Source organism: Myodes glareolus, chromosome X (assembly GCF_982192425.1).
Source record: "Myodes glareolus chromosome X, mMyoGla1.1, whole genome shotgun sequence".
NCBI classification, from domain to species: Eukaryota; Metazoa; Chordata; class Mammalia; order Rodentia; family Cricetidae; genus Myodes; species Myodes glareolus.
Genome location: NC_142053.1, coordinates 911,720 through 937,699, shown reverse-complemented (window position 1 = coordinate 937,699; position 25,980 = coordinate 911,720). Strand labels below are relative to the sequence as shown.

The 25,980-nt window shown below is 39.9% G+C and overlaps 1 protein-coding gene across 7 annotated transcripts in view; it reads right to left on the bottom strand.

The window, feature by feature from the left end:
* The window catches only part of F8 (coagulation factor VIII), a 166,848-nt gene that overhangs the window by 5,196 nt on the left and 135,672 nt on the right, over nt 1-25,980 (bottom strand). For all 7 annotated transcript variants that reach the window (XM_085684580.2, XM_085684583.2, XM_085684579.2 and 4 more), the window contains 3 exons: nt 18,752-18,896; nt 18,160-18,308; nt 17,423-17,599 (listed from right to left, as the gene is read on the bottom strand). In XM_085684580.2, the coding sequence (XP_085540706.2) occupies nt 17,423-17,599; nt 18,160-18,308; nt 18,752-18,896 (471 nt within the window). The remainder of the gene's footprint in view (nt 1-17,422; nt 17,600-18,159; nt 18,309-18,751; nt 18,897-25,980) is intronic.

Below are 25,980 nucleotides of genomic sequence, written 5' to 3'. Positions count from 1 at the left end.
CTTTTATGGTATCAATATTGCTAGGATCTCTCAGTGTACAGTGCTATTATTTCTTTTAAGTTTTTTTTTTGAGTTCTTATTGGTACTTGAAGTTCAGGTCTAGCATTTCTTATACTCATTATATTCACTCTAGTGCTGTGAAAATAAATTAACCCAAATTCAGTGGCTAAAAATGATCATACTCTTTCAAAGTTCTAAAGGCTCAAAGTCTTGAGCCTGAAGCAGAGGTCTGAGAAAATGAGTGAAACACAGTTACATTTAAAGCTTCTATAATATCTACTAACTTACTCTTGGCCAAAATGAGTTGTATGGTCATACAAACAGTCAATGAGGTTTTAAAGGAAAGAAGAAATAAAAAAAGATTAAGAAAAACACATGAATTCAATATACCTATGTGATATTTTCTGTTAAATTTATTACATTTTCTTGTTCTAACAATAAAGGATAATTTTGTACGTAAAGGTGAACATTTGGAGTGGTTCACCAATTCAGGAGTACCCTCTACTGTTAATGAAATGAGGTGCAACTTCTTTAACTGCTAGGAATAGAAGAGGTGTGTACCAAGTGATTTAGTGGTTTTTGTTTCCATAGTTCACTTTATAAAATCTAAGTAGCATGATTTTGAGTGACACAGTTCCAGTTCCATAACCATGACTGAGGCTACAAATGCTGCCAAGTTATGTCTTATCTTGAGCCTACAACTTGCCAAGGTAACCACAAAAGAGAAGAGGGAGTAAGGCTTGTACTATTACAGGATTGTTGTTACTGATGTGTCCTTATGTCTTGAGACCCACTGAAACCTGCCACAGCTGAAATAGACAATGCATAGATGGAGACTATATGTCTCTTTGCACAGGAGTTATTTCAGCAGCTGCATCCAATATGAATTCCTGGGGATGGATGGTCGTGGTGGTGGTGTCTTTGGGACTGGCCCAGTCTTAGTTTTCACCAGCCAATTCTAAGGCAAAGTACTGTTCTTATTTCAGAAGCTCCATCCAATATGAATTCCTGGGGATTCATCCAATATGAATTCCTGGGTAGTGGTGGTGGTGTCTTTGGGACTGGCCCAGTCTTAGTTTTCACCAGCCAATTCTAAGGCAAAGTACTGTTCTTACTACTCTGTCCTACCCACAGTGAATGAGGTCTTGCTTTATAATGCTGTTCAACATTGGGGTACTATTGGTAAAGGTGGTCCTTTGGACACAATATTGATGATAAGATGGGTGGCTTCTCAGATTTTAACAGTATTGATAACATGTACAGTGTCAAAGGCAGCCTCAGCCCATATCACCTGCTCCCATCACTTTCAGGCTGACGCTCAAGTCACCTACTAGTCTACAAGTATACTCTTGGTACTGGAGCCAGTCAATAAACTCCATCTGGAAATTTTGGCCTTCATACAGGGTCTTCAGCATTGGGTTTCATCACAGTGGGTCTGAAAATAAGCTCAAAGGCAAAGTCAAAAGCTGTGCTAGCTTTCATGCTCTACTCCTCAGCAGGTGGAATCTTCCTCCCTATCTGTCACCAGGGAATGGAAAAGGGGTTTCAAAGAATGGTGGAATTGGTCTCTCTGATACTGGCTTAACTCAGTTCTAGCATCTCAGAACATGGGTATTGGCCTGGTAATAGAAGGTGTAACATACTACTCAGCATCAGCTGTCTCTGCCAGGACAGGAATTAGATTGCAAGTCTAAGGCCTGATCTTAAGTCTTTTCTCATCCTCAACTCTCTCTAAGCTGTGCTGCTTAAAGTTAAGGTAGACTGGTCAGAGACAACTCCTTCCTTCCTGCTTTCTTTAGTATATCTTGACTTATTTATTTTTATTATTTTTAAACAATATTTTTTATTTTTAGATATCAAGACCAGTTCCCCCTTTTTCCCCTTTTCCCACTCCCCAGACCTTCTCCCCACCTCACATCCATCCACTTCTCAGAGAGAGAAAGGCCTCCCATGGAGAGTAAACAAAATCTTTGGCTTTTTTTAAATAGCAAAAGCAGGCACTATAGTCTCTCATTTGCTTTCCTTGACTCATGTGAAAGTAATTTATATATAATTAACTATTCAACTTGGTGTGTCTCAGTGGAGATGGTTACTGAAGCAGCTTAGTCAGCCACCATCTTTCTCTGCCTTTCATTTTGATATGTAATGCTTTGCTATTATTAAAGTATTTTATTTATTTTTTGAGACATTATTTCTCTGTGTAACCCCAACTGTCCTGGAGCTCTCTCTGTTGACCAGATTGGCCTCAAATTCATAGAGATCCATCTGCCTCTACCTCCTGCATGCTGGGATTAAAGGTGTATGCCACCATTCTGACAGGTGTAAGATGGTATCTCAGAGTTGTTTTGATTTGCATTTCCCTGATCACTAAGGAAGTTGAGCATGACCTTAAGTGTCTTTTGGTCATTTGAACTTCTTCTGTTGAGAATTCTCTGTTCAATTCAGTGCCCCATTTTTTAATTGGGTTAATTGGCATTTTAAAGTCTAGTTTCTTGAGTTCTTTATATATTTTGGAGATCAGACCTTTGTCTATTGCAGGGTTGGTGAAGATCTTCTCCCAGTCAGTAGGTAGCCTTTTTGTCTTAATGACAGTGTCCTTTGCTTTACAGAAGCTTCTCAGTTTCAAGAGGTCCCATTTATTCAATGTTGCCCTTAATGTCTTTGCTGCTGGGGTTATACGTAGGAAGTGGTCTCCTGTGCCCATGTCTTGTAGACTACTTCCCATTTTCTCTTCTATCAGGTTCAGTGTGTTCAGATTGATATTGAGGTCTTTAATCCATTTGGACTTAAGTTTTGTGCATGGTATAGATAAGGATCTACTTTCATTCTTCTACAGGTTGACATCCAGTTACGCCAACACCATTTGTGGAAGATGGTTTCTTTCTTCCATTGTATACTTTTAGCTCCCTTGTCGAAAATCAGGTGTTTATAGGTTTGTGGGTTAATATCCGGGTCTTCTATTCGATTCCATAGGTCAACTTCTCTGTTTTTATGCCAATACCAAGCTGTTTTCAATACTGTAGCTCTGTAATAGAGTTTGAAGTCAGGGATGGTAATGCCTCCAGACGTTCCTTTATTGCATAAGATTGTTTTGGCTATCCTGGGTTTTTTGTTTTTTCCATATAAAGTAGATTATTGTTCTCTCAAAGTTTGTGAAGAATTTTGATGGGATTTTGATGGGAATTGCATTGAATCTATAGATTGCTTTTGGTAGAATTGTCATTTTTACTATGTTGATCCTCCCAATCCAAAAGCAAGGGAGATTCTTCCATTGTCAGAATGGAAATCAAAAACACTAATGATAGCCTTTGCTGGAGAGGATGTGGAGTAAAGGGTACATTCATCCATAGCTGGTGGGAATGCAAACTTGTGCAGCCACTTTGGAAATCAGTGTGGCGGTTTCTCAGGAAATTCGGGATCAACTTACCCCAGGATCCAGCAATACCACTCTTGGGAATAAACCCAAGAGATGCCCTATCATACTACAAAAGCATTTGTTCAACTATGTTCATAGCAGCATTATTTGTAATATCCAGAACCTGGAAACAACCTAGGTGCCCCTCAATAGAAGAATGGTTAAAGAAGGTGTGGAACATATACACATTAGAGTTTTACTCAGCGGTAAAAAAACAATGACATCTTGAATTTTTCATGCAAGTGGATGGAAATAGAAAACACTGTATTGAGTGAGGTAACCCAGACACAAAAAGAGGAATATGGTATGTACTCACTTGTAAGTGGATTCTAGCCATAATTAAAGGTCAGTGAGCCTATAATTCTTGGTCCTAGAGAAGCTAAATAAGAAGGTGAATCCAAAGAAAAACATATAGTTATCCTCGTGGTATTGGAAGTAGACTAGATTGCCAGACAAAAATTGGGATCTTGGGGCTGGGGGAGTGGTGGAGGTAAGGGGACATGGGGAGAGAAAAGTGAGGAGGGGAGGATGGGGAGACCCTGGGGTAATGGGATGGTTGGGATGGAGGAAGGGTGGATATGGGAGCAGGGAAGAAGATATCTTAATTAAGTGAGCCATTTTAGGGTTGGCAAGAGACTTGACTCTAGAGGGGTTCCCAGGAGTCCATGGAGATGCCCACAGCTACTTCCTTGGACAGCTGAGGAGAGGGAGCCTGAAGTGGCCCTATCCTATAGCCACACTGATGAATATCTTCCATATCACCATAGAAACTTCATCTGGCGATGGGTGGAGATAGAGACAGAGACCCACATTGGAGCACTGGACTGAACTCCCAAGGCCCAAATGAGGAGCAGAAGGAGGGAGAACATGAGCAAGAAAGTCAGGACCGCGAGGAGTGCGCCCACCCACTGAGAGGGTGGGGCTGATCTAATGGGAGCTCACCAAGGCCAGCTGGACTGGGACTGAAAAAGCATGGGATCATACCGGACTCTCTGAATGTGGCAGACAATGAGGTCTGACTGAGAAGCCAAGGACAATGGCACTGGGTTTTGATCCTACTGCATGTACTGGCTTTGTGTGAGCCTTGTCTGTTTGGTTGCGCACCTTCCTGGACCTGGCGGGGAGGACCTTTGACTTCCCACAGGGCAGAGAACCCTGACTACTCTTTGGACTGGAGAGGGAGGGGGAGGGAAGTGGGGGAGGGGAAGGGAAATGGAAGGTAGGGAGGAGGCAGAAATTTTTTAATAATAAAAAAATAAAAAGAAAAAAAGTTGTATGCCACCATTATCTGGTTTAGAGCCTACTTCTTAAGGATTCTAATGGAGACTGGAGACCAGCTGAGACACCCAGTCACAGAGACTGAACAACTACTGGATTCTTGGACATTCTGTCTGGAAATAGCCATTGTTGGACTAGCCAAAGTCTATAAGTTACTCTAATAATAAATCCACTTTACACACCTCTCCCCCCCCCTTCTTCTGTCCCTATGGAGAATATTGACTAATACACCTATCTTGTTGATCAAGGGTCTTCTGGAGACCCCCGAAACAATACATTCTTTTGTTATTGCTGTTGGTTGTCCATCAGAACTTGATGATAAATCCCTATTATTAAAGATACCATAGACTTTGGTCACAAGACGTGGAAAAATAAAGTAGGTACTAAACAGGAAGTTTCCTCCTTCTTGGCTAGCTTTCATAATATCTGAAGTTGCTATGCATGTTTCTGGGGAGAAAAAGTCATCCACAGTCTTATACAGTTATGAACCTCATGGACTACAATAATGACTAGTATGATAAGATATGCTCATGGGTGCAACAGTGGAATAAATGTTAAAAAGGTGCTGTAGAACATTATTTTAAGACTGTGTTACATTTGTTTATGCTGTGGAACATTTTCTAATGATGTAAAGATGTGTTGTTTTTGTTTATGTTGCATTTGTTTAACTGTGAAGCTGTGATTCTTTGCCTGTCTAAAACACCTGATGGTCAAATAAAGAGCTGATCGACGAATAGCAAAGCAGGGAAAAGGGTAGGCAGGGCTGGAGGAAGAGAGGATAAATAGTAGGAGAGAAAGAGAAAGGAGCAGGAGAGATGAAGGAGGGGAGGACACTAGGGGCCAGCCATTTAGCCACACAGCCAGCCATGGAATTTGAGTGAAAGTAAGATATGCAGAAGTAAGAAAAGGAAAAAAAAGCCCATAGGCAAAAGGTAGATGGGATAATTTAAGACAAGAAAAGCTGGTAAGAAACAAACGAAGCCAAGGCCTGGCTTTTATACATAATAATAAGACTTTATTTGTAATTTATTTATAAGTGATTTATTTGGGAACTGGGTGGTGGTTCCCCAAAAGAGTAAAGAATAAAACAATCAACAACAGAAAGATAACTTTCTGATTAGATTTAAGACCAATTTAAGGAAGAATTGTATGTCTGGAACTGTAAATCTGGCCAAGAATCCATGGTTGGAGTGTTACCAGGGCCCAGGGAGTGAACTTGCTACTATTATTTTGATAAATAGACATAGTAGCAAATTACCTTCTTAATTCTCATCTTTAAGATAATAGATTAGTGCTACATTTAGTGCCCATCAGAGAAACTTCTTCATGCAATGAGTGTCTGTTAATGCAGAAATTCATAACTGATCAAACTGTAGGGACTTTTTGGATGCTGAACCACATTTATATCATCCCATCCCCACCCTTGCCTAAGGCTCAGGGACCATATTAAAAGAGGGTGCAGAAATACTGTAAAGGTAGGGGGCAGAAAGATTATAAGAGCCAGAGGTTATGGAAGACTGGAGACAGTCTTTTAGACATGACAGAACTGTTGCAGTCAGGAACCCACAACAGCTGTAGTAGTCTTGAGAAGATCTGTACAAGATCAAGTCAAACAATGCTTTAGATGGAGCATGAGGGGATCACAATTTCCCACCCCAAACTGAGCATTAGTTCAAGGTAGCACCCCCCCCCACACCAATGGCATTGCTGGTGACCAATGACAATGCCCTCAACAAAGAACTTTAGCTGAATAAACTGAAGGATTATTATTGGGTATCAAACCTAAAGGTGGAAAAGCAGGTCTCCTAAGTCAGGTTTCTGTTTACCAGGAAGCTCCCTTCATCAGCCCCAAAGGTCAACTGCCTCAGCAAGGGCATCTAGTTCCTGGCCAATCTCAATAGCTCAAAGATCCTCTACCCTGATAACAGTCATATAAAATCTGCTTGCTTCTCCACAATTTGCTTCTTTTTGCCACCCATGAAGTAGCCTTGGCAATCTGATCCTTAACAACTATTTTTTCTACCCATGGGACCACTTTGTTTGATAGTTTCACTGCACCTTCCCTTACTTACATCTGGTGCTAAAACCCTGGAAAAGAACACCGAGTCCCTTTCAAAGGGCCTGATCTCTCCTAACTGAAACAAATTGCTGATTTTGACCCTCCTGGGTACAGATCACTTGCTTCTGCTGGCTCCTACCACCCTGCATATTCAACATCAAATTTTAAAGTTCACCTCTCCAGCTATTTCTCTCCATCTACTCTAGTCATTCATTTTTCCTTGATTCTTCTCAAAACTCATGCTTCCTTGGAGCTGCCTGCTCTGTCTGTCTCTTTCATTGGCTTGCTGGAGTCTGATGTCTTTCTGTCTCTCTGGAACCTACTCAACGAAAGTTACATTGGTGTTTCAAGCAGCTTCTTTTGCCCTACTGGGCACCCACCACATGGAAAGGGACATCTATCCAGTGTGAGTCAGGACATCTCTCTAACAAGCCTCTTTCTTTTTGGGGATGTCCTGAGATTGAGACTCTGTCCATATGGTACTTAGCCCTTCCCTCCCCCTTCCCTTCCCTTCCCTTCCCTTCCCTTCCCTTCCCTTCCCTTCCCTTCCCTTCCCTTCCCTTCCCTTCCCTTCCCTTCCCTTCCCTCTCCCCTCCCCTCCCCTCCCCTCCCCTCCCCTCCCCTCTCCTTTTTCCTTTCCTTTCCTTTCCTTTCCTTTCCTTTCCTTTCCTTTCCTTTCCTTTCCTGTCCTTTTTCCTGTCCTTTTTCCTGTCCTGTCCTTTCCTTTTTCCTGTCCTGTCCTTTCCTTTTTCCTGTCCTGTCCTTTCCTTCTTCCTGTCCTTTTTCCTGTCCTGTTCTTTCCTTTTTCCTGTCCTTTTTCCTGTCCTGTCCTTTCCTTTTTCCTGTCCTGTCCTTTCCTTTTTCCTGCCCTGCCCTGCCCTGTCCTTTCCTTTTTCCTGCCCTGCCCTGCCCTGCCCTTTCTTGCCCTTGCCCTTGCCCTTCCCTTCCCTCCTTCCCTTCCCTTCCCTTCCCTTTCCCTTTCCCTTCCCTTCCCTTTCCCTTTCCCTTCCCTTCCCTTCCCCTTTCCCTTTCCCTTTTTCCCTTTCCCTCCCCTCCTCCTTTTCCTTCCCTTCCCTTCCCTTCTTCCCTTCCCTTCCCTTCCTTCCCGTCTTCCCTCCCCTTTCTTCCCCTTCCCTTTTTTCCCTGTTCCCTTCCCTGTGTCTCCATTCCTACACTATTGAAATCATTCTTCTGACAAGACTCTTATGGCCCCCTTTCTAAGTCTTTTCCACTTCCTCCTTGCTCTGTTCCTGGAAGTTCTCTATAGCTACCTTTCAAGGATGTCTCTTCTTTTCTTGAATTAATCATGGGCTCTTCCCACTCAGAGCTGGACCCATTGTCTCTGTTTGTCTCCTTAAGTCTCTTTCCCTTCTAGGACATAGAGATAACATTATGTCCCACCCTTGACCCCCTTTTAACTGCAATTCAGCTTGACCACAATGCAAGCTAGAAAATCTGTCTCAAAGGCCAGAAAATGGAATATTCAACTACCAAATTCTAATATCTACAAATTCTTAATCAATGCATGGATAAGTGGTCTGAGAACTCGTACATTTATGCTTTCTTTGTCTTCCATTCTTATCATTTCATGCTATACTCACCAGGTTTTCCTGGCAAAGGTCAAACCTCCTTCCAAAGCTGATAATAACCAAGAACCCTCTGCTTCCACTCATTTTGACTATGATAAAGAGGACGTGGCGCTATCCACAGACCTCCTCAGTCGGATTCACCTAGCGTACCACCCCAATCTTGCCCACAGGTGCCTTCCTAGTCTTCTTTACCTCCTTATCCTGACTCAACCTCACTCTTTCTTGCCTCATCACTTCTAGCAGCTTATACCTGTTCCAAAATAGATGGTCTTTATCCTCTCAGAAAAGTTGTGGGTCCTACTGGACTCTTCCATGTACTTGACCCCTTTTCCATAGCTGATCTCTCCCAAGTAGAAAAGTGCCTTGCTTGGTTCTTTCTTGCCTGACTCTTGTAATTTCACCAAAGAGTTCAGGTAACTTATTTAAATCAATAGCCTTACCTGACATGACCTCTACGTTATTCTTTTCTCTACTCTCAGCCATGAATAAAAGGAGAACATCTAGACAGTTGACCAAGCCCATGTAGATGATGTTCACAACATGGAAACTTTCTACCCCATTCCCATAGGAGCTGTGGCAATTCCCTGGGCAGATCCTCACTGGAATTATCAGGTTGATGCTGAGAATCAGTGCACTGGCAGAGCAACACATAATAAATGATTATTTGCCTCCTCGATGGCTTCCAAAAAGACACCCATAAGGTGGCTAATTTCAATAAACTTAGGTAGGTCACCCAGAGGAAATCCTGCTGAGTTCTTCAACCAACTCACAGAGGCTCTCCTTCAGTACACAAAACTAGATTCTAATTCTCAGAAGAATATGCTTGTCCTCAACCCTCTTTTCCTCTCCCAGGCAGCTCCTGATATTAGAAAAACTTAAGAAACTAGATGATGGTCCTCAACTCACTCAGAAAAATCTGCTGAATATAGCATTTAAAGGTGTTTAATGGAAAGGAGGAACAGGAAAAGATGAAAAAAAGTTCTCTGTGATAGACAAATAACAGCTTCTGATAGCAGCATTGAAGCCAACTCTAAAGAAGATGGGGCACCAATAGACTCTACCTGGAGTTTACTTCAAGTGTGGCAACACTGATCACTTGGTGAAGAACTGTAATTCACCTCATCTTCTGCCAGGATCATGCTCAAACTATGTAAAAGAGGAAACTGGAGGGAAGACTGTTCCACTCTGCTTCAACAAAGTAGGTCAATTCCTTAAATTCTTGCTCTACAGGAAAATCTCTCAGATCTTCTGAATCTGACAGCTAAAGACTAACACTGCCTAGGTAGCTATGCCTCAAACAAAACCATTGCAATTAGTGTGGAGGAGCTTAGGGTAACTGTCTAGGTATTAGGTAAGTCTTATTTATTTATTTATTTGTTTGTTTGTTTATTTTTATTGAGCTCTACATTTTTCTCTGTTCACCTCCCCTTCAGCCCTTCCCCAAGGACCCCATGCTCCCAATTGACTCAGGAGATCTTATCTTTCTCTACTTTCCATGAAGATTAGATCTATGTAAGTCTCTCTTAGTGTCCTTATTGTTGTCTAAGTTCACTGGGATTGTGGTTTGTAGGTTGGTTTTCTTTGCTTTATGTTTAAAAACCACCTATGAGTGAGTACATGTGATAATTGTCTTTCTGTGTCTGGGTTACCTCACTCAAAATAATGTTTTCGAGCTCCATCCATTTTCCTGCAAAATTCAAGATGTCGTTATTTTTTTCTGCTGTGTAGTACTCCACTGTGTAAATGTACCGCATTTTCGTTATCCATTCTTTGGTCGAGGGGGCATTTAGGTTGTTTCCAGGTTCCGGCTATGACAAACAATGCTGCTATGAACATAGTTGAGCACATGTCCTTGTGGAACAATTGAGCATCCTTTGGGTATATACCCCAAAGTGGTATTACTGGGTCTTGAGGAAGGTTGCTTACTAATTTTCTGAGAAATCGACACACTGACATTCAAAGGGGTTGTACCAGCTTGCATTCCCACCAGCAATGCAGACGTGTTCCCTTTTCCCCACAACCTCTCTAGCATAAGTTGTCATCAGTGTTTTTGATCTTGGCCATTCTTACAGGTGTAAGATAGACTCTCAGAGTTGTTTTGATTTTCATTTCTCTGATGACTAAGGATGTTGAACATTTCCTTAAGTGTCTTTCAGCCATTTTAGATTCCTCTGTTGAGAGTTCTCTGTTTAGGTCTGTATTACATTTTTTTATTGGATTATGTGTTCTTTTGAGGACTAATTTCTTGAGTTCTTTGTATATTTTGGAGATCAGACCTCTGTCTGATGTGAGGTTCGTTAAGATCTCTTCCCATTCTGTAGTCTGTCATTTTGTCTTGTTGACCGTGTACTTTGCTTTACAGAAGCTTTTCAGTTTCAGGAGTTTCCCATTTATTAATTGTTTCTCTAAGTGTCTTGCTGCTGGGGTTATATTTAGGAAGTGGTTCCCTGTGCCAATATGTTCAAGTGTACTTCCCACTTTCTCTTCTATAAGGTTCAGTGTGGCTGGCTTTATGTTGAAGTCTTTGATCCATTTGGACATGAGTTTTGTGCATGGTGATAAATATGGGTTTATTTTCATTTTTCTACATGTTGATATCCAGTTATGCCAGCACCACTTGTTAAATATGCCTTCTTTCCATTTGATTTTTTTTTGCTTCTTTGTCAAAAATCAGGTGTTTGGAGGTGTGTGCATTAATATCTGGGTCTTCGATTTGGTTCCGTTGGCCCTCCTGTCTGTTCTTATGCCAACACCAGGCTGTCTTCAGTACTGTAGCTTTGTAGTAGAATTTGAAGTCAGAGACTGTGATGCCTCCAGAAATTCTTTTATTGTATAGGATGATTTTGGCTATGTTTTTTTTTGCTTATTCATATGAAGTTGAGTACTGTTCTTTCCAGGTCTGTGAAGAATTTTGCTGGTATTTTGATGGGCATTGTGTTTAATCTAGATTGCTTTAGGTAAGATTGCCATTTTTACTATGTTAATTCTGGTGTCTTCTTCAATTTCTTTCTTTAAAGATTTAAAGTTCTTGTCATACAAGTCTTCCACTTGTTTGGTTAGAGTTGCTCTGAGATATTTTATGTTGTTTGTGGATATTGTGAAGGGTGTTGTTTCTCTGATTTCTTCCCTAGCCCTTTTATCATCTGTGTACAGGAGGAATGCTGATTTTTTTTAGTTAATCTTGTATCCTGCTACATTACTGAAAGTGTTTATGAGTTGTAGAAATTCCTTGCTTGAATTTTTGGGATCACTTATGTAAACTATCATATCATCAGCAAACAGTGAGAGTTTGACGTCTTCTTTTCTGATTTGTATCCCTTTGATCTCCTTTTGGTGTCTTATTGTTCTAGCAAGGACCCCAAGAACTATATTGAATAGATATGGAGAGAGTGGACAAACTTGTCTTGTTCCTGATTTCAGTGGAATAGCTGGAAGTTTCTCTCCCTTTATTTTGATGTGACTGTTGGCTTGCTGTATATTGGCTTTATTATGTTTAGGAATGTTCCTTGTATCCCTGCTTTCTTAAGACCTTTATCATGAAGGGATGTTGTATTTTATTGAAAGCTTTTTCAGCATCTAATGAGATGATCATGTGATTTTTCTTTTTCAGCTTGTTTAGATGGTGGATTACTATGACAGATTTTCATATGTTGAACAGTCCCTGCATCTCTGGGATCAAGCTGACTTGATCATGGTGGATGATGGTTCTGATGCGTTCTTGGATTCGATTGACCAGTATTTCAATTAGTATTTCTGTGTAAATGTTCATGAATGATATTGGTCTGTGGTTTGGGTATCAGGGTAATTGTAGCCTAATAAAAAGAGTTTGGCATTGTTCCTTCTGTTTCTATTGTGTGGAATAATTTGAAGAATATTGGTATTAGTTCTTCTTTAAAAGTCTTGTATAATTCTGTGCCTAAACCATCTGGTCCTGGGCTTTTTTAGGTTGGGAGACTTTTGGTGACTGTTTCTATTTCTTCAGCAGTTATAGGTCTGTTTAATTTGCTTATCTGGTCTTGATTTAATTTTGGTAAGTGATATTTATTCATAAAGTTGTCCATTTCCTTTAATTTTCCAATTGTGTGGAGTACAGGTTTTCAAAATATTACCTGATGATTTTCTGTATTTCCTCCATGTCTGTGGAATATCCCCCTATTCATTTCTGATTTTGTTAATCTGGATATTCTCTCCCTGTCTTTTGGTTAGTTTGGATAAAGGTTTGTCTATTTTCCTAATTTTCTCGAAGAACCAACTCTTTGTCTCATTGATTCTTTGCATTGTTTTTATTTATTTCAATTTGTTGATTTCAGCTCTCTGTTTGATTATTTCCTGCCATCTAGTTCTCTTAGGTGAGTTTGCTTCTTTTTGTTCTAAAGTTTTCCAATGTTCTGTTAATTAAACATAGTGGGTAATTTTTCCAGCTTTTTTATGTAGGCATTTAGTGCTATGAACTTTCCTCTTAACACTGCTTTCATTGTGTCCCATAAATTTGGGAATGTTGTGTGGTCATTTTCATTGAATTTTAGGATGTCTTTAATTTCTTCCTTTATTTCTTCTTTGACCCATTGATGATTCAGGTGAGCATCATTTAATTTCCATGTGTTTGTGGGTTTTCTGGAATCAGTATTGCTGTTGACTTCTAGTTTTAAACCATGCTGATCTGATAAGGTACATTGGGTTACTCCACCTTTTTTTTGCATTTTTGAGGTTTGTTTTGTTACCAAGTATGTGGTCAGTTTTTGAGAATGTTCCATGGTGTGCTGAGAAGAAGGTATATTCTTTTCTGTTTGGATGAAGTATTCTATAGTTGTCTGCTAAGTCCATTTGAGTCATAACATCTGTTAGTTTTCTATTTTTCTGTTCATTTTTTGTCTGACTGACCTGTCCAGTGGTGGGAGGAGAGTGTTGAAGTCCCACTATTAGTGTGTGGGCTTTAATGTATGATTTAAGCTTTAGAAGTGTTTATTTTACACATGAGTGTGCCCTTGTATTTGAGGAATAGATGTTCAGTATTGAGATTTCCTCTTGATGGATTTTTTCTGTGACAAATTTGAAATGACCTTCTTTGTCTCTTTGACTTATTTTAGCTTGAAGTCTATTTCATTAAATATTAGGATAGCTACACCCACTTGTTTCTTAGGTCCATTTGATTGATATATGTTTTCCCAACCATTTATTCTGAGATGATATCTGTCTTTGAGGTTGAGATGTGTTTCTTGTATGCAGAAGAAGGATGGATTCCGTTTTCATATTCAATCTGTTAGCCTGTGCCTTTTTATAGGTGGGCTAAGTCCATTTATATTAAGGGATATTAATGACCAGTGATTGCTATCTCTTGTTAATTTAGTTTTCATTGTTGGTGATGTTAAGATGTGCATTTTCCCCTTCTTTGGGATTTGCTGCTATGAGACCATTAATTGTCTGTGTTTTTGTTGGTGTAGCCATCTTCCTTGGGTTGGAATTTTCCTTTTAGTATTTTGTGTAGGACTGGGTTTATGGCAAGGTATTGGTGAAATCTAGTTTTGTCATGGAATATCTTGTTTTGTTCTTCTATGGTGATTGAAAGTTTTGCTGGGTATAGTAGTCTGGGCTGGCATCTGTGGTCTCTTAATGTCTACATAACGCTTAACCACAACCTTTTGGCTTTCATTGTTTCCAATGAGAAATCAGATGTAATTCTGATAGTTCTACCTTTATATGTTACTAGGCCTTTTTCCTTTGCAGCTCTCAATATTCTTTCTGTACTCTGTATGTTTAATCTTTTTGATTATTATGTGGCAAGAGGACTTTTTAGTGGATCCAGTCTATTTGGTGTTTTGTAAGCTTCTTGTATCTTCAGAGGCATATCTTTCTTTAGATTGGGAAAGTTTTCTTCTATGATTTTTTAAAATATATTTTCTGTGCTTTTGAGTTGAACTTTTTTTCCTTCTTCTATACCTATTATTCTTAGATTTGGCCTTTTCATGGTGTTCCATATTTCCTGGATATTTTGGGTTAAGATTTTGTTAGATTTAATGCTTCCTTTAACTGATGAGTCTATTTTCTCTATTGTATCTTCAGTGCTTGAGATTCTTTCTTCCATCTCTTGTATTCTGCTGTTCATGCTTGCATTTATGGTTCCTGATTGTTTTCTTATGATTTCTGTTTCTATAATTCCCTCAGTTTGTGTTTTCTTTATTGTCTCTATTTCAGTTTTCAAGTCTCAAATAGATTCTTTCATGTGTTTGATTGCTTTTTCTTGGTTTTCTTTTAGGGATTTGCTGATGTCTTCCAATTTTTTGTTTGTCTTTTCCTCCATTTTTTAAGGGAATTTCTCATTTCCTCTTTAAGAGTTTCAAACATTCTCTTGAAGTTATTTTTTAGGTCATTTTCTTCTGCTTCATCTATATTTGGTTGTTCAGGTCTTGGGTGTTGTAGGGTCTTTACGTTTTACAGATGTTGTGTTGCTCTTTGTGGTTTTGCATGGATTCTTACCTTTTCTACTCATCTTTTCCTCTAACAGGTGTGGTTGAGGCTGTCTGAGGTTTTGTTGAATACTTTTCTAGGTGCCAGTTAATCCAACGCTCAGATCGTTGTTGCTCATGGTACAGTCAGTGCCACAGTTCTAGTTACCCTGTTGGTTACTCCATGTTCCTGGAGATAGCTCAGTGCTCCTGTGCTTTGCTCTGCTCCCTTGGGATTTGCTGTCTCAGGTCTACTTTAGCCTAATTTACCGGCTTTCACCTGTTTCTGTAAATCCTGGTCTGGATCCCCTCCTGCAGAAGTCCCTGGCTTGGAGTTGATCCTGCAAAGGTTTCTGGCTCAGGTCTACTGCCTCAGAGTTCCCAGGCTCGGGTTCACCCAGAATTGCAGAGGACCTGGCTCAGGCTCACTTCCTCAGAGGTCCCAGACTCATGCTCAGACCTGCAGAGGTTCCAGGTTCCTGCCTATTCCCTTTGATGTCCCAGACCAATGCCCGGACCAACGGAAGTCCTGGCTCAGGCCTAATCCCTCTGAGGTCCCAGACTCATGCCTGGCCCTGCAGAGATTTCTGGTTCCTGCCTCCTCCCTCCAGGATGTCCCACATTCACGCCAAGACTGGCAGAGGTCCTAGACTCATGCCCAGACCCACAGGGGTCTTGGCTTAGGTCTATTCCCTTGAAGGTCCCAGATTCATGTCTGGACTCTCAGCAGTCTCTGGCTCTGGCTCACCCGCTCAGTGGTTACTCCCCTGAACCTGTTCCAGTGGAGATCTCTGACTCTGGATCGTCTTATTTTTTAATAGATTCTTGAGAGTTACTTGGTCCATACTTCTGGCTAATTCTGAGAAAACTTACCCTTCTCAGATCTCTGTGATAGATATTGACATCTTATCCCCAACAGGCCAGGGACAGAGGTCCTCTCCTCTGTTCCCTCTTAGACAACCTGATTACTAGTCTTTCCTCATTATAAATAGTTTCCCAACCCCGTTATTGGGCAGAGATATGGCTAAATTACTCTTTCCCTTTTCTTTTCATTCAATTCCTTCTGGAATTGTCCCTCTCCTTCTAGCCTTTGAAGAGTCTCCTTGTGTACTAGCTGATACTTATACTTCACCCTATTCTCTTCCAGACTCCCCTTTTGACACAAAAGTATGGGGTACCTCCTTTCCTTCCATGGCTTCCCATCATCTCCCCAATTAATATCATTCTCTACTTATTACTTTTAGGTTCTAGACCTTAAGGATGCTTTTTTTTAAACCATTCCTTTACACCCAGATTCACATAATCTGTTTGTTTTTCCTGGGAAGACCCTGACATGAGAAACTATCTCAGCTTACTTGGACAGTCCTTGCCCAGAGGTTCTGAGCTATCTCCCATTTCTTCAGCCAGGCTCTGGGCACTGACCTCCTTTGTCTTAACCTGTCTCTCAACCACTTAATCCAATTATGTATATGACCTCCTATTATGCAGCCCCTTTCTCTCACTATCATAGCAAATACTGTTCAACATCTTAAATTTCTAGGGAAACAAAGGATAGGATACAGAGTCTCCCATTATAAAGCTAAGCTTTCTTCTGTTCCAGTTAAACATCTAGGATTACACTTATTCCCCAACAGCTACAACGCTCACTCTTAATGGCAGACATTACTTGCAGTCCCTCACATCTCCAACCACCAAATAAATTCTCTCGTTCCTTGGCCTGGTAGAATACCTCAGAACCTGAATTCCCAAAGAATTCTTTATTCTATCTCCCTCCATTCTGATATTTATGCTGTTGTCATATGTTCTAAATAAACCACCAATCCATCATCATAAGTTGGTTATCTCAAGTGGTTGTTATAGTAATAGAAAACTGACATACCACACCATGGTTAATTCTTGGTTTAAAAAATATTACAAACTGGGCTGGAGAGATGGCACAGCAGTTAAGAGCATTGGCTGTTCTTCCAAAAGTTCTAAGTTCAATTCCAGCAACCACATGGTGGCTCACAACCATCTGTAATGAGATCTGGTGCCCTTTCTGGCCTGTAGGCATACATACATTCATAACACTGAATATATAATAAATGAATAAATTTTTTAAAAGTCTAATATTTTAATAAATATTACAAACTACCACAGATAATATAAACTTGCTCATGGCATACTAAGACCTTGTGTTATGCTTGTAATTAGTATATTTTGTTGAATTATCTAGAAAATCTAAATCAAGCTTGAAGAATATATGGACCACTAGAGTTAAAGTTAATAAGCCTTGCTAGTGAGCATAAGAGCATCATTAAGCATTTTTTCAAAATACAAAAACAAAACCAATTCTGTATGACTTCCATTTCCTTGAACAACAACTTTTGGCTGTACTTTGTTTTTCCTTGGAAGTTTACACCTTTGCTTAGACTCACTATGTTCTGTTAATGTAGGTATTTAGTAAATTTTGTCCTGAGAGGACGGTCACAAAGCAATGTGGTTCTATCTCTAAATGTCAAGATCTAAGACAGGTGTTACATCTTTAATTTTTTTAAAGGCAGGGTCTCACTCTGTAACCCAAGTTGGCCGTGAACTAAATGACAAGATTATAGGCTTGGGTCACTATACCCACTCTGCCATTTTAATGAGAACATACCTTTACTTTGCCATTGTGTAAAATGTGAGTCCATTGATGGCCATCTTGACTGCTGGAGATAAGGAACTCTTTGACAAACATGCTAGTAAAGAGAGATTTCACTCCCTGGGTTATTATCCCAGTGACTTTCATTGTCTTTTGTAAGTCCACTTGCAACCATTCTTTTGGATCATTTACCTGAGGAAGAAATATTGGAATAATATCCTTTGTCACTATTTGCTTCCATAAATCCACAGCTTTCTTTTTAACCACACTACATTACTTATCACCCTATATAATGGTTTGTTTGCCTACTTTATTTGACTAATAATCATGAGGGTCAAATTTTTCATAATTCTTTTCTTTTTTAATCTTCTTGGGTCATGTACTTAATAGGTTTCTAGTAAGTACTGAATGAATTAAGGGACCATAGCTACTAGAATATAAAGTCTTGCAATGTAATACCCAAACTCTGGATTGAACTTTATCTACCAGGCTGTTTTCACAGATATTAGCCTAGTACTACATACAGAAATTCTTTTCTTCCAGATAGTTCATTAATGATCATTTCTTTCTTCAGTGAATGCTGTGTAAAATCATGTGATATATAAAAATGCCTGTGGAGCATCATTGACTTCCCTAAACATTCTTTTTAGGAACAGTGAACAGAAATACCTATGAAAAATGAGGGCTTCTCCTATTTTCCAAGGCCTTATTATCTATTTTTATTAGTTAAGTGGTAAATATGTTGTTCTTACCTGAGGTCTCCAGGCATTAGTTCTTCCCTGGAGATGAAGTCGAGCTTGTGAAGGAGACCAACTGGCAAACATATTGGTGAAGTAGGATGAGGCAGTAATTTGTGTATCTGATATTACTTTATTCTCCATTCCCAATGGTATGCTACAACCTAAAAGAAATAAAATTGCAATGTTGTCACATGGGTAGGCTGCAGCATAGGCTTCACTGGGTTGCATTCAATCTTCTATATATACTGTTATCATGATAATTTTCAGGCATCAACTTTTACACAACTTCCGTTATTGCTAAATGCCCAGATTTTCTGGTCAGTTCTGATTAGCTCTGCTTGATTTCAATTTCCTTATTGATAAAATTATAAGAGATGACTATTTTTGGAGAACCATATGGTTAGTATAATTACAGTAACAAACTCTGGGTTTTGTTGTTGCTGTTGTTTATTTTATGACTGTGCTGGATTGTTTTGTTTTTATCACTGATAGTTCTCTATTCTGTGATTAAAACACCTCCTCACAGTCTCAGGATGACTAAAATAGATATTCTACCCATGGTTGAGGGAAAAAAGAAAAGAATATGGGATGGCTTGGCACTTACTGCTTAAATCACAGCCCATCAACTCCATTCGAAGAGTACTGCGGATGCTAGAATGAGTAGGGTGCAAACGGATATACCGAGCAATAATTGGAGGATTAAAACTATTGTGCTTAATCCCAGATGAATCCACATTGCCAAAGAAGACCTATTAGAATAGATTATGAGAAATATTTGGAAAGTAAATATAAAGCATAAAGAATGTTGTTCTATTTACATTTCCTTCTAATTTTGCCTCTGACATTTTTTCATATGCTGACTAGATAGATGATATACATGAAGATTTTTTTTAAAGCACCAAGAAGACTGAAACAAGGTAGTTCTGTTTGGTCTGTGATTTTCTATCTTAGGTACCTCATAAAAGTTGATGAAGCCATTAGAACTTTGTAACTCCAGCATAGTATCACCTGAGAGCAATCAGAAAGGCAGTGTTTGAATAGCTACACCAATAAGCTGGTGAAATAATGGATACTTAGCTCTCATTTCACAGGAACAACAATTTAGCAGACATTTATGGACATCTTGGGATGCACATAGGAGGCTGAGAAACACTCCAAAAGCACCAACTGTAGATTTTTGATATCAGCCTGCTGCCTGTAATCCTGGCTATACACTGAGAAGCAGAATACCCTTTTTGGACTCAGATCCAATTCCACTCATGTGTAGTCCTAATACTAGCCTTATTCACCCAAGTACCTTGGAAGGGCCATTTTCATCAGTATCCCTAGTAACAATTAGCTGTGGTTTGGGTGAGCTTTTTCTTAAAGTTTTGTGTGTTGTAGTACTGATACTGAGTGTGGTGGTATTAAGGTGTTATGGTAGAGAGGATAAGAAGGCCTGCTTTGTCTTAAATTATTCAATTTGATAAAGCAACAGCCTTGACCTGAACTATTCCATTTTGAGTGTAAGAACCAAGAGATAATGACTATATATTTTGTTTACACAAGTGACAACCACTAATTGACAGAATATCAGGAGGCATAAAATGATTATTTACACTAGTAAATAATATCTCCAAATGTATTAAGTCATACCAGAAACACCAGCCACATGAATTTATCAATTCTACCTCATAGAACCCATCACTTGAGACTGTAAAAGAAGGAGCATCTCAAGATCAAAGTATGGGCCCTCTCTCCTGCTACGCCATCCCAGCTTTCGGCCTGGAACCCCTCCCGTCCTCTCTCCCTTTTTCGGGGCTTAAATTCCTCCATCTCAGCCGGGGTGGGCACCGCGGCCCCGGGCAGGCGGTGAGTGCAAAGGGACGGGAGTCCCTTTGTTCAGATAGCCGGCCTGCAGCAAGCTAAGACCGCAGGCAGCGAGTCTTCTGACCAGCGAGGGGCTCTGATGCTGTGGAGGGGTGAGTGGGTTGACCGCCAGCCATACAACTCCGGTTAGGTACACACGGTATTCCTGCCATCCTTATCTCCCTGGCTGCTCCACAGGGGCAGCTTCCCCCAGCTAATCCCTCTCTCCTGCTACGCCATCCCAGCTTTCGGCCTGGAAACCCTCCCGTCCTCTCTCCCTTTTTCGGGGCTTAAATTCCTCCATCTCAGCCGGGGTGGGCACCGCGGGCCGGGGCAGGCGGTGAGTGCAAAGGGACGGGAGTCCCTTTGTTCGGATAGCCGGCCTGCAGCGAGCTAAGACTGCAGGCAAAGTGATTCCTGGTTAGCAAGGGACACTAATCCAGTAGAAGACCCAGCGGAGGGAAGAGCCATTGGAGGCCATCTGAAGGAAGAGATGGGCAGACGCCAAGGCAAAAACTCCTCCAACAATCTGAAAAACAACATGAAAACACCAGATCCCAGCGATCTTACGACAGAAGGACTTGAACGCCCTATTCTGGAAGAAGTGGAAAACAGTGTCATTATGAAAGCAATAGAGTCTCTTAAACAGGGTATGAATAACTCACTTAAAGAAATAGAAGACAAATATAACAAAAAGATGGAAGAAATGAGTAAAGAAATGGAAGACAAATATAACAAAAAGGTTGAAGAAATGAGTAAATTCGTAAATGATACCCTGGGAAACCAAGAAAAAGCAATCAAACAGGTAATGAAATCAGTTCAAGAATTGAAAACTGAAATGGAGACAGTGAGGAAAACACAATCTGAGGGCCGGCTGGATATGGAAAACCTAGGTAAACGAACGGAGACTACAGAATCAAGCTTAACCAATAGAATACAAGAGATAGAAGAACGAATCTCAGATTATGAAGACACCATAGAGAAAATAAACGCCCTGACCAAAGAAAACAGCAAATCCAACAAATTATCATCACAAAACATTCAGGAAATATGGGACATAATAAAAAAACCAAATCTAAGAATAATAGGAGTAGAAGAAGGAGAAGAATTGCAGATCAAAGGCCCAGAAGATATATTCAACAAAATTATAGAAGAAAACTTTCACATCCTAAAGAGGGATATTCCTATGAAGGTACAAGAAGCATACAGAACACCGAATAGATTGGATCAGAAAAAAACATCCCCTCGCCATATAATAATCAAAACACAAAGCAGTCAGATTAAAGAAAGGATATTAAGAGCTGCAAAGGAAAAAGGTCAAGTAACTTATAAAGGTAAACCTATCAGACTTACACCAGACTTCTCTATAGAAACCATGAAAGCCAGAAGGTCCTGGATAGAGGTACTGCAGAAATTAAGGGACCATGGATGCAAGCCCAGACTACTTTACCCAGCCAAGCTTTCGTTCACTATCAACGGAGAAAACAAAATATTTCAGGATAAAAACAAATTTAAATAATACATAACTACTAATCCAGCCTTACAGAGAATACTAGAAGGAAAATTACATCCCAAGGAATCCAACATTGCCAACACTGACTACAATAATTCAGACATATAGCGACCCTTCACTAGCACAATTCAAAGAAGGAAAACACATACACTCTATTACCCCCCCCCAAAAAAAATGACTGGAGTCAACAACCAATGGTCATTAATATCTCTTAATATCAACGGACTCAATTCACCTATAAAGAGGCACAGACTTAGAGATTGGTTACGAAAACAGGATCCAACATTCTGCTGTTTACAAGAAACGCACCTCAACCACAAAGACAGACACCTACTCAGAGTAAAGGGTTGGGAAAAGGTTTTCCAAGCAAATGGACCTAAGAAACAAGTGGGTGTGGCCATTCTAATATCTAATAAAATCGACTTCAAACTATAATCAATCAGAAGAGATGGAGATGGACATTTCATACTCATAACAGGAACAACTCATCAGGAAGAAGTCTCAATCCTGAATATCTATGCCCCTAATGTAAAGGCACCCACATATGTAAAAGAAACTCTTCTAGAACTGAAGGCAGTCATCAAACCACACACGCTAATAGTGGGAGACTTCAACACTCCTCTCTCACCAATGGACAGGTCAATCAGACAGAAACCAAACAGAGAATTAAGAGATTTATTGGAGGTATTGAATCAAATGGACTTAACAGACATCTATAGAACATTCCACCCAAATAGGAAAGAATATACCTTCTTCTCTGCAGCTCATGGAACCTTCTCGAAGATTGACCACATACTCGGTAACAAAGCAAACTCCCACAGATACAAAAAAATATTAGTAACCACCTGTGTCTTGTCAGACCACCATGGATTAAAATTAGAATTCAACAACAATGCTACCCCCAGGAAGTCAACAAACTCATGGAAGTTGAACAGTCAACTACTAAATCACCCCTGGGTCAGGGATGAAATTAAGAAAGAAATTAAAGTCTTCCTTGAATTTAATGAAAACAAAGACACAACATACTCAAACCTATGGGACACTATGAAAGCAGTGCTAAGAGGAAAGTTCATAGCAATAGGTGCCCAACTAAAGAAAACGGAGAAAGCACACATTGGAGACCTAACAGCACACTTGAAAGCTCTAGAAAAAAAAAAGAAGCTGATTCACCCAGGAGGAGTAGAAGACTGGAAATAATCAAACTGAGGGCTGAAATCAACAAAATAGAAATACAGAAAACAATCCAAAGAATCAATGAATCAAAAAGCTGGTTCTTGGAGAAAATCAACAAGATTGACAAACCCCTATCCAAACTAATCAAACGGCAGAGAGAGAACTTGCAAATTAATAGGATCAGAAATGAAAAGGGGGATATAACCACAGACACAGAGGAAATTCAGAGAATCATTAGATCTTACTACAAAAGTTTATATGCCACAAAGTTGAAAAATGTAAAAGAAATGGACATTTTTTTAGATAAATAGCATATACCAAAGTTGAACCAAGAACAGGTGAACAATCTAAATAGACCTGTTAGTCGCGAAGAATTAGAAGCTGTTATCAAAAATCTCCCTACCAAAAAAGCCCAGGACCAGATGGTTTCAATGCAGAATTCTACCAGAACTTCCAGGAAGAGCTAATTCCTATACTCCTTAATGTATTCCATAATATAGAAACAGAAGAGTCATTGCCAAACTTCTTTTATGAAGCTACAGTTACCTTAATACCAAAACCACACAAAGAAACAACCAAGAAAGAGAATTACAGGCCAATCTCACTCATGAACATCGACGCGAAAATTCTCAATAAAATCCTGGCAAACCGAATCCAGGAACACATTAGAAAACTTATCCATTATGATCAAGTAGGCTTCATCCCAGAGATGCAGGGCTGGTTCAACATACGCAAATCTATCAATGTAATCCATCATATAAATAAACTGAAAGAAAAAACCATATGATCATTTCATTGGATGCTGAAAAAGCATTTGACAAAATTCAACACCCATTTATGATAAAGGTGTTGGAGAGACTGGGGATACAAGGATCATACCTAAATATAATAAAAGCAATATACAGCAAGCCGACAGCTAACATCAAATTGAATGGAGAGAAACTCAAACCCTTTCCACTAAAATCAGGAACACGACAAGGTTGTCCACTCTCTCCGTACCTCTTCAATATAGTGCTTGAAGTTCTAGCAATAGCAATAAGACAACATAAGGAGATCAAGGGGATTCGAATTGGAAAGGATGAAGTTAAACTTTCGTTATTTGCTGACGATATGATAGTGTACATAAGTGACCCCAAAAACTCTACCAAAGAACTCCTACAGCTGATAAACACCTTTAGTAACGTGGCAGGATACAAGATCAACTCCAAAAAATCAGTGGCCCTCCTATACACAAAGGATAAAGAAGCAGAGAGGGAAATCAGAGAAACATCACCTTTCACGATAGCCACAAATAGCATAAAATATCTTGGGGTTACTCTAACCAAGGAAGTGAAAGACCTATTTGACAAGAACGTTAAGTCTTTGAAGAAAGAAATTGAGGAGGATACGAGAAAATGGAAAGATCTCCCTTGTTCTTGGATTGGGAGGATCATAATAGTAAAAATGGCAATTCTACCAAAAGCAATCTACAGATTCAATGCAATCCCCATCAAAATCCCATCAAACTTCTTCACAGACCTTGAGAAAACAATAATCAAGTTTATATGGCAAAACAAAAAACCCAGGATAGCCAAAACAATCTTATACAATAACGGAACTTCAGGAGGCATTACCATCCCTGACTTCAAACTCTATTACAGAGCTACAGTATTGAAAACAGCTTGGTATTGGCATAAGAACAGAGAAATCGACCTTTGGAATCAAATAGAAGACCCGGATATTAACCCACAAACCTATGAGCACCTAATTTTTGACAAGGGAGCTAAAGGTATACAATGGAAGAAGGAAAGCATCTTTAACAAATGGTGCTGGCATAACTGGATGTCAATCTGTAGAAGGATTAAAGTAGATCCATACCTATCACCATGCACAAAACTCAGGTCCAAATGGATTAAAGACATCAACATTAATCCATCCACTTTGAACCTGATAGAAGAGAAAGTGGGAAGTAGTCTACAAGATATAGGCACAGGAGGCCTCTTCCTAAGTAGGACCCCAGCAGCACAGACAATAAGAGAAACAATGAATAAATGGGATCTACTGAAACTGAGAAGCTTCTGTAAAGCAAAGGACACTGTCAGTAAGACAAAAAGGCTGCCTTCTGACTGGGAGAAGATCTTCACCAACCCCTCATCAGACAAAGGTCTGATCTCCAAAATATACAAAGAACTCAAGAAACTAGGCACTAAAACTCTAATTAACCTAATTAAAAAATGGGGTACTGAACTGAACAGAGAATTCACAACAGATGAACTTCGAATGGCCAGAAGACACTTAAGGTCATGCTCAACCTCCTTAGCGATCAGGGAAATGCAAATCAAAACCACTTTGAGATACCATCTTACACCTGTCAGAATAGCTAAAGTCAAAAACACCAACGATAGCCTATGCTGGAGAGGATGTGGGGTGAGGGGAACACTCATCCATTGTTGGTGGGAATGCAAACTTGTGCAGCCACTGTGGAAATCAGTGTGGCGGTTTCTCAGGAAACTGGGAGTCAATCTCCCTCAGGATCCAGCAATTCCACTCTTGGGAATATACCCAAGAGATGCCCTATCATAGTACAAAAGCATTTGTTCAACTATGTTCATAGCAGCACTATTTGTAATAGCCAGAACCTGGAAACAGCCTAGGTGCCCCTCAATAGAAGAATGGTTAAAAAAGGTGTGGAACATATACACATTAGAGTTTTACTCAGCGGTAAAAAATAATGACATCTTGAATTTTGCATGCAAATGGATGGAAATAGAAAACGCTTTACTGAGTGAGGTAAGCCAGACCCAAAAAGAGGAATATGGTATGTACTCACTCATAAGTGGATTCTAACCATAATTTAAAGGTCTTTGAGCCTATTATTCGTGATCCTAGAGAAGCTAAATAAGAAGACGAACCTGATGAAGATTATTTAGCTATCCGCCAGGAGGTAGGAAATAGTCAAGAGTCCCAGGTAACCTTGGGTGCATGGGGGGGTGGGGTGGGAGGGTTGTTGGAAGGGGAGAGGGATAGAGAGAAGGGAGTAGGGGAGGAATGGAAAAAGCTTGGTTGACCGGGATGGGGGGAAGGGAGGAAGGATGAATATGGGATTAGGGAAGAATATATTTCAACTAAGGGAGTCATTTTAGGGTTTATAGGAAACTTGATTATATATGGGATCCCAGGTCCAAGGAGAGATTCCCAGATTGTTCTCTGGACAGAGGAGAGGGTGCCTGAACCGGCCTTGGCCCATAACCATACTGATGAATATTTTGCTTATCACCATAGATCCTTCATCTGGCGATGGATGGCGATACAGACGGAGA